General features: G+C 37.2%; 1 protein-coding gene across 6 annotated transcripts in view; it reads right to left on the reverse strand.

Annotated features, from left to right (window-relative positions):
- The window catches only part of RALGPS2 (Ral GEF with PH domain and SH3 binding motif 2), a 170686-nt gene that overhangs the window by 22299 nt on the left and 139567 nt on the right, over positions 1-8820 (reverse strand). For 4 of the 6 annotated variants that reach the window (XM_040446660.1, XM_040446657.1, XM_040446658.1 and 1 more), the window contains 3 exons: positions 7433-7487; positions 4962-5039; positions 3081-3186 (listed from right to left, as the gene is read on the reverse strand). In XM_040446660.1, the coding sequence (XP_040302594.1) occupies positions 3081-3186; positions 4962-5039; positions 7433-7487 (239 nt within the window). The remainder of the gene's footprint in view (positions 1-3080; positions 3187-4961; positions 5040-7432; positions 7488-8820) is intronic. The other 2 variants (XM_040446662.1, XM_040446661.1) reach the window with 1 other exon arrangement.

Consider the following 8820-nt stretch of genomic DNA (forward strand, 5'->3'; position numbering starts at 1 on the left):
AGAGAGAGAGAGAGAGAGAGAGAGAGAGAGAGAGAGAGAGAGAGAGAATGCAAGTGGGGAAGGGCAGAGAGGAACAGAGATCCGAAGCGGGCTCCAGGCTGACAGCAGTGAGCCTGATGAGGGCCTGAACTCACGAACCGTCAGATCATGACCTGAGCCGAAGTCGGATGCTTATAACTGAGCCACCCAGGCTCATTATCTAGCCTTGCCACTGCCTCCCCATCCCGTATCCTCCTTTCCCTCTCTCCATATTTAGCCAGGACCACACGGTCCAGCACTATATCCGTTCCCTTCCAAACACTGGCATCTCACCATCCCTCTGTCCCGATATAGCCCTAGCCCTATTTAAATCTAACCATCTGATTACTTGGCACATTACAATAACCGAATATTGCTGGAGAAATCACATAATTGTGCCAACTGATAAAATTATAACCAGCAATCTCAACTAGAAATCAATAGCACTTCACTTTTACCCCATCAAGTCATTATATTCTTTCTCTGGAGACAACGATTTCATTCCTTCTCTTAAAAACTGTAGTACTCCACCCTCTCATGACAGCATCGCACACTTCTCGGAGGAAAAGAGCTGAAGTCTAGTGAGGACTACCTCATCTTCCCAGGCCAATGCCATCTAACCACCTGTTTGTAGACCCACATACTTAGCCTTTCTTCTCGCTACAACAGAATAGTTAATGCTGCTTCTATCAAAGGAGAAACTCCACTCTCTTTTCACACCCTAGCTTCCTACTCTCACTTCCTCAAGAAACCTGTTTTTTTTTTTTTTTTTTAATTTTTTTTTTCAACGTTTATTTATTTTTGGGACAGAGAGAGACAGAGCATGAACGGGGGAGGGGCAGAGAGAGAGGGAGACACAGAATTGGAAACAGGCTCTGAGCCATCAGCCCAGAGCCTAACGCGGGGCTCGAACTCACGGACCGCGAGATCGTGACCTGGCTGAAGTCGGACGCTTAACCGACTGCGCCACCCAGGCGCCCCAAGAAACCTGCTTTTGTAATTTAATCCCTCTCCACTGTTTTTTGATTTCTCCCCCTCTACCATCATTATACAAATGAGGCTTAACAACAGCATTCTCATCTTTGAAAATCCCTCCACTGCCCCACTCCCTGCCCCACTAGATAGCAGCCAATTTCTCTGCTCCTGTAACTTCTTGCAAGGTGGCTCTAATTCCTGACTCCACTTCCATCTTGCCCATTTTCTCTTCAACTTACTTTCAGTTAGGCTGCTGCGGTCAAGGTTACTGATCACTGACATTTTATCAAAGCTTCTGTTCTTTTTTTCTTCTTTTTAATATTTTTAAGTTTATTTATTTATTTTGAGAGAGACAGAGACAGCATAAGTGGGGGAGGGGCAGCAAGAGAGGGACAGAGAATCTCAAGGAGGCTCTGTGCCGCCAGCACAGAGCCCAATGCGGGGCTCAAACACACAAAGCCGTGAGATCGTGACCTGAGCCGAAACCAAGAGTCAGATGCTTAACTGACCGAACCACCAAGGCGCCCCCAAAGCCTCTGTTCTTGTCACAACCTCTTAGCAACATCCGACACAGCTGGCCACTCCTTTCTTGAAATACTTTTAACTGCTATGCTTCTCTGATTAACAGTTCCTTCGTTCTCTCTGCTTTTCTTACAGCAGACCTTTACATGTTACAGAGTTCTATCCCTGCCCTGTTTTCTTCATAGATAATCTGTCTCATCCGGTCTCATACTTCAAATACCATCTGTATGCTAACAAGTCCCAAATCTCTATCTCTGGCCACCACCTCTCTGCTGAACTTTTGAACTGTATTCTTTACAGCCAAACTGACATCTCCACTTAAATGCATAAAGTGAACTCAGCCAAGACTGACCAGCCCCTCTTGGAAAAAACTTTCCCCATTTCAATAAACGTGCCCAACATTCATCGAGCTCAGCCCTAAACCCAGACACCACCTTCACTTCCACGTTCTCTCACACACCGCATCAAATACATCCATCAAGCAACGCTGACTGTTCTGACTTCGCCTCCTCCACCTTCCGTGCCTCAGCCACATGGGTCTTCTTGCCTCCTGAGCTGGAGATCCTCACACAGCTAACCCGCCTTCTTCATTCCCATGACAGCGTGGAAGCCTCAGTGTGCTGATACCTCTCCTCACCCTCTCATCTGCCACCCCATCACCTTATTTCAAGGGCTTACTTTCTATTTGTCCTCATTGGAATGTCATCCCCACAAGGCAGGCACTTGGCCTCATCTTGTTTGCTGATCTATTCCAGCATCTGGTGCACAATTGTGTAGTAATATCCTACCCGACATGCTACTCCTAGTTTGTGAGCTGGCCTAGTGTAGCTTCCTAACTATATGTGCCTGAGGTTTACTGTGTAACACAGGCAGCAAAATCAGATTGCTTAGATGCAAACCATTTTTATGTTTTAAGAAGCCTTTGTAGCTTCAAAAGTGTTACGTCTGGATATACGTTGAAGTTTTAATTCCAAGCTAGATAAATTATACCATTATTTGAGAAAACAAAATTCTCTTTCTTTAGTAGTCCAACTACTTGCTGCTGTTGGGGAAGAAGAAGCTTCTAGGTTACGTACAAAGGCTTTGTGCCACTGTTATCATTTTTTTAAAAAATATAACTATGGTTTGAAGGACATTAAATACCTGGGTTTCATTTCATGAAGGAAAACAAAACTGCATTACAGAAGATTTAAATAAACAAGTTAGGACTGACAAAACAAAATTAGTTGAATCCCATTTTTTAGGGTTGTTACTCTCTGTTCTTTTCCTAAACTTATTACTAAAATACTTCATAACAGCATATACTTTCAAGTTTCTCTGTGAAATGGTTTTGTGTAAGAACTACATTAGGGGACTGAGGGAACAGGAGCTCCTTGATGTAAACACCCTAAAATGAATGATTTAACTGAAGTCTAAATTAAGAAACGCAGTGAGGCAAATGTGTATTTCAAATTGTTTCAGTTGAACCATGTATTTGGTTTTACTTCAATTGTCTTCATATTTTTTAGGGCCCTATACATTTGCATATTTTTAGAGGTGTGTTAAAATATAAGATAAGATCTTACTGTGGGCTTTTTGCCTTCTTTTAACAAAGTTTTTCTTCTGAGAACACCTTGAATAGTAACAGCTCCTGGATATAAATGCACTGCCAAATCTTCTGATTCTGCGGAACTGTAACAATGGAATGAAGAAAAGAACATGTAAGAGCTTTTGGGTACAGTAGTTACAAAGCAGGTACTTAAATGAAATGTAACCGCTCTTAATGGTAAAACTTTGTTACTGTGTTCAGAACAAGAAGACACTGACAATTACAAAGGTTTACTGATATGAAATTTATAAACTGTCACAAAAGTTTAATCAGGAAGTTATTAAAGTCAGATGGTTAAAAACACACTTTATGACATATTTGAACAAGCATAATTTAGAAAGAATAGAGCAATTCACTTTAGTGAAGATTAAATTATGGATTTAAGACTTTTTCTTCTTTTTTTATAATGTTTATTTTGAGAGAGAGAGAGAGAGAGAGAGAGAGAGAGAGAGAGAGCAGAGGAGGGGCAGAGGGAGAGAGAATCCCAAGCAGGATCTGCACTGTCAGTGCAAAGCCCGATACAGGGCTTGAACTCATGAACTTTGAGATCATGACCTGAACAGAAACCAAGAGTCAGAGCCACACAGGCACCCCCAAGACTTTTTTCTTCTTACATGCTACATTGCATCACTGCTGTACACTTTTTTCCCATTAGAAATTTTAAGTCTTGGTAGGAAAGATGAGGATTCTTTTTGTTACAAGTATTTAAGCATACAAAACTCTAAATAAAAATAGCAGAAACTCAAAAAAAGGAGGAAAGGGAAAAGAAAACCCATGCTTAAATTAATTCTAAAGTAGATGAGAGAAGTAATACAGGCAATAACAACATATTTAAAAAACTGGCGTACTATGATAAATTTTAATGACATTTAAACGCTGTCAATGTGTAAGTGTTTGGTTATAGCCTTATAGCCTAACAGCTCTCTAAGGAAGGAATAACTACAAAACTCAAGATTTCCTTTTCATATATCTTAAGAAAACCATCACAAAATAATCAAACATTCAAATATCTTTCCCCAACGGACTTAAGGTCCTATATTTAAAACAAGAATAACTTAATCTGACATTCTCTGGTGATCTGACATGATCTGCAGAATTCCTACAACACAGACAAAAACTGTGCAGTTTGCCAGTTTATCCCTTTATGATTATTTAGGTGTCTTCAAAGTGACTTAAAAACCTAGAGACCACTAGAAATTTCATGTTAGAGCTGTTTATATTCAGGGAGGTATACACAGAGAGATTAGACACCAAATTGATATAAAGTTCACTTTTGAAGTTGGCTATTCTGTTGTAGTATGAGGTGGCTGATTACCCGTTACCATTAGCCTCCAGCCCCCAATCAATCTAAAATTCTCATTTCTTTCCGCAGCTAATATGGTGCAGAAAGAGACCTGGTAAAACTACATAAACACTGAACAAACGGAAGTTGAAACGAACAAATATTTACTGAAATAGACTTGTCTAAATTCTGGACCTGCAGTTTATCTAAAAAATTCTTAACAAAGATAAAATGAATGGAGACTTATTAGCAAAGTAAATGCTATGACAGTAAGTAGCCTTTGAATAATAAGTGGATTTTTATATTGCTCATCCAATAACTAGCAGCATTAGAAAGACCTGTATGGTTACAAGGCTACCAACTTGGAATTATTTTGCAACTAGCTCAGTGGATCGGAAAGAGAAGTCCAAATTTCTCTCTAGATTAAATCTCGGAAAGCAAGTTTTCTTGGGTATTTTTTTAGCTGATAAACCAATTAGCTGAGAAAGAACAGAGATACTGTGAGATTACACCCATTAAGCCAATCACCACCACCAGAGGGGAGTTCTGTGACCCCTGGATGCAGGGGGATTGTACCTGCTGGCCTTCATGTGGCTTCGATAGCCATTTCGTGCCACTCGTGTCACCGGGCCGAGAGAATGGTATAATCTGTTCCTGTTGGATTCCATTATAAATTGTATATATTACATATGCTTTTATTCACACAATCATTGATACCTAGAACAATATAATTTCTTCCTGTAATATAGCTTTCTAAATCCTTTCTAAATCTAAATGTGGTGGCTCCTTTCTTAAGCATGCAGCATAGATTAAAAAAAATGTCTTCTATTGATTCTAGATATACTTACAGGTGTTAGTAATACTATACATTTTATATACATTTGCTTTCATAAATCTGCTAAAATAATGAAAGTTATTTATAACCAATACTATCAAAACCTGGAAAATACTTCGAAAACCCTTTTGTTTCTATTCCAGTTCTTCGATTCCAGTTCAAAAATGGTATCTGGATTTATATAAATAATTCACTTTTATTACATGTCCCTATGAAGACACCTAAAAACGATGTGGGCTGTAAACTTAATGTGGCCTAAACATCTTATTTTCCTCTCTATCCTTTACATTAAATCCAAGAAAACTGATAAAGGAGAGGAGCTGGGTAATAAAGGCATTATTTTATTTCTACATCAACTGAAATAAATGATGAAGCCAACAAATGATAAAAATGGTTTGAATTCATATTTACCCAAAATGGCATGTAATACTTAACAAAGGAAATAAACACACACATAGAAACACCAACACGTCTTTGCCTGGGAAAAGCCAAAAGTAGCACTGTTGGGAAATGTTATTTAAAGCAAAAAGCATTACTTTAGCAACTTAGGCAGCAACATACTTGATGTCTCTGTAGTAAATAAGAACACAGAGTGATTTAACATTCAGAGTACTATTTTCAAATCCACTATCTACAAGCAGTATTTTAAACATCCTCGTTCTTTATTTACTTTTTGTTATTCCACATCTCAATCTTGCTGAGAAGCATTAATTTGATCTCAAAATGTTCCAAGAGCCACAGATTTAAACTTGGCGCAAAGACAGATTTTTTTTTTAGCTGAAAATGTCTGCAAAGCAAAACATGTGTCATAAAAGAAATATACTGTTTTGAGATGTGAAGGTAACATCGTTACATACAGTCTTCAGAAGTAACCTGCTGGGACGAGGATGGACAGATTACTGAACACGACACCGTCCTGGTTACTCACTCACTTATAACTCATTCAAACTGACAAACACTTTTTCCATTAATATTTTTTTATCTAAAGATTACAGTATACTCTATAACCAACATATGATGCTCTTCCTAGAGGGAAAGAACTAAAATGACTTGTACCGACAGCATGCCAGAGGCAACTCTCATGTTTTTCTCGTTTCACGCAAACCTTAATAAAGAGACTGAATGTAAAAGCTGGAAGAGAAATAGTACGCAAAAACAAGGTAAGATCCCCCCAAAGCAAAGAGTAAGAGTTGATAACACTGACAAGTAGAGTAGAAAGGCTTAAAAGTACTTTGAAATGTTGGGTTTACAAACAGCATGTTAATCACATAATGGAGAGAAATGGTTACGAAGTTTCATCAAGAACAAGAATATAATTTTCCAGTTCCAATATAGTTTAATTTCAAATGTATAGTTAATAAAATTATTTTCTATTAAGAAGTGACTGATAGGGCGTTAGGTAACTATTTTCAACTCCATACTCTAAATTCAATCTCAACTACACTCTGCTGCTTAGAAACTTAGGATGTCCAGTTTACGTACAAAAGGGGGCAATTATTTTGGCAAGAGTCAAGCATCTTATAAATCCGAAAATGGAAGAACTGAAATGGCCAAAGACAATATAAGAGTCCTAATGGATATTTAGTAAATAAATTATTTGTGCTGTTTGGCTACATTTTTAAGGAGATCTTATACTGGCAGATCAATACAGCATGGGATTTACTGCAGGAAGAGCACAACTTCCACTACTTAAAGCCCTAAAGAAAGGAGAACGGAGCGTGACTTAGAGCATTTCAGCATAAATCTGTGTGCTGTATGTAAACTCTGAGTTGCTGACAATTTAAACTCAAACTCTAAGCTGCTTTACTTATAGTATAATTTAAAATTTACTAAAGTCCTTTTGCCCCTGACAAGGTAGCAGAGAATGAAGTAGACCATTCTATTAAATGCCTTAAAACTACTGAAATGAACCAGAATTTAAGGCAATAATTTTACTTCAAACACGTAAGTAGATAAGGTGAGTATGATTGGTTATTACTGTTTTAAAGGTACTAAAATTCAAATCCTCGTGTCAAGGCACCAAATAAACATATATTTATGAGCTAAGACTCAATTCCAGACTTAAATATCAACTTCTAATTTCTGCCACCAGTTGTAAGCTTATAAATAGTCCCTTCCAGATATGTAACAAATTTTATCTGTTAAAATGTTTATGATCTTTTAAGAAAGACCAACTCAGCTCAAAGCAGTTCAAATGGACAATTTTTCTTACCTCTCAAAAGCAGGCCATGAGGTCTCTTCACTTAGTTCAGAACCATCACTACTACCTAAAATCAAAAGTTATTCTAATTGTAAACATCAGAATTAGTTTAAGTTTTGTATTTTAAAAATAAATTTTCTAATTGTACTTATAAAATGATAATCATGTTATCTGTGGGTGAACATCCACAAATTAATTCTTCATTCTTGTGTTACTGCTGCAAGGCTTATTCTGCAATATACTGGAATACAGTTAACAAGACCACCAAAAATAACAAAGAGCATAAAACACTTTTGCAGGTCTACTTATAGCTCAAATGCATTATGTTATAAACAATTAACTACCATCAGAGAATGTACATAAGCATAAAACTTTTCAAAATTTCAAAATTTTGTCATAATTTAAGACAAATATAATTGTGAAATTCTTAAGAGGTTTGCGACATACTTCCTTCTCTTTGTATTCCTTTAAAAACCCATTATTGCCTTAAGGATAAGAAGCTTAATGAAATTCCTCTCTTTCTTTCTCTCTTTCTCAAAAATAAATAAACATTAAAAAAAAGAAGTTTAATGAAATCCAACTTCTTCCTTTAGAGGCAAGGTAGAAGAGGATGCAATCCCTAAATTAGAAAGAAAGAAATAACAATGGTGCCGTAACAATGTAAAAACTTTCTCTTTGGCCAGAATAGCAGCTAACATACAAAGTTTTAAATTAGCTAAAGAGAAAAACTGAGAAGAATAAATCTGGAGAGTCAAAAACAGCTTACACTGATTTAAAAGTTATTTTAAAGATAATTCTGGCTCTCAATAAAATTGATGATTAATGTATCCCATATGTATCAAGTTAAACTGTCCATCAGATTTTCATACCAGTGTTCCATGACAGACTCAAACTCCAATGCTAAAAGGTATGCATTATATGTGATGGATTAATACCTCGTCTATGTATTTAGAGTGGCCCTAGCTATATACTCTCCTTGGAAGAGCTTAGTTAGTATGCACTGAAATAATTTTCTGGTTGTGTGGGTCAGATGAGAAAATGCAAGTGTTCTGTTAGTGGCGGTAGGGTATTCTAGATCATCTTTTGATTTGTAACATTATGTGGCAAAGACTGAAAATTGAATCATAATTAGTATGACTTATTTGTAGAAAATATGTTTTTCCAGTCCACAGTGGATATGCTTCTCTTGGCTAGGCAAGACCACTTCAGGTTATCTAAGATATCTGGACCACAGAGGCCACTGTCCCAAGCACTGGTGAATTTCTCTGCAGTACTTTCTCAAAACCTCTATGGTACAGATTGATATTATATGTTAAAGTTACAGCTAAGGAAAAAACCCTTTTGTAATTATAAATTGTGTGTGTGTGTGTGTGTGTGTGTGTGTGTGTGTGTGTGTGTGT

The sequence above is a fragment of the Herpailurus yagouaroundi genome, unplaced genomic scaffold (assembly GCF_014898765.1).
Source record: "Herpailurus yagouaroundi ecotype Mexico unplaced genomic scaffold, PumYag 195, whole genome shotgun sequence".
In the NCBI taxonomy this organism is placed as follows: Eukaryota; Metazoa; Chordata; class Mammalia; order Carnivora; family Felidae; genus Herpailurus; species Herpailurus yagouaroundi.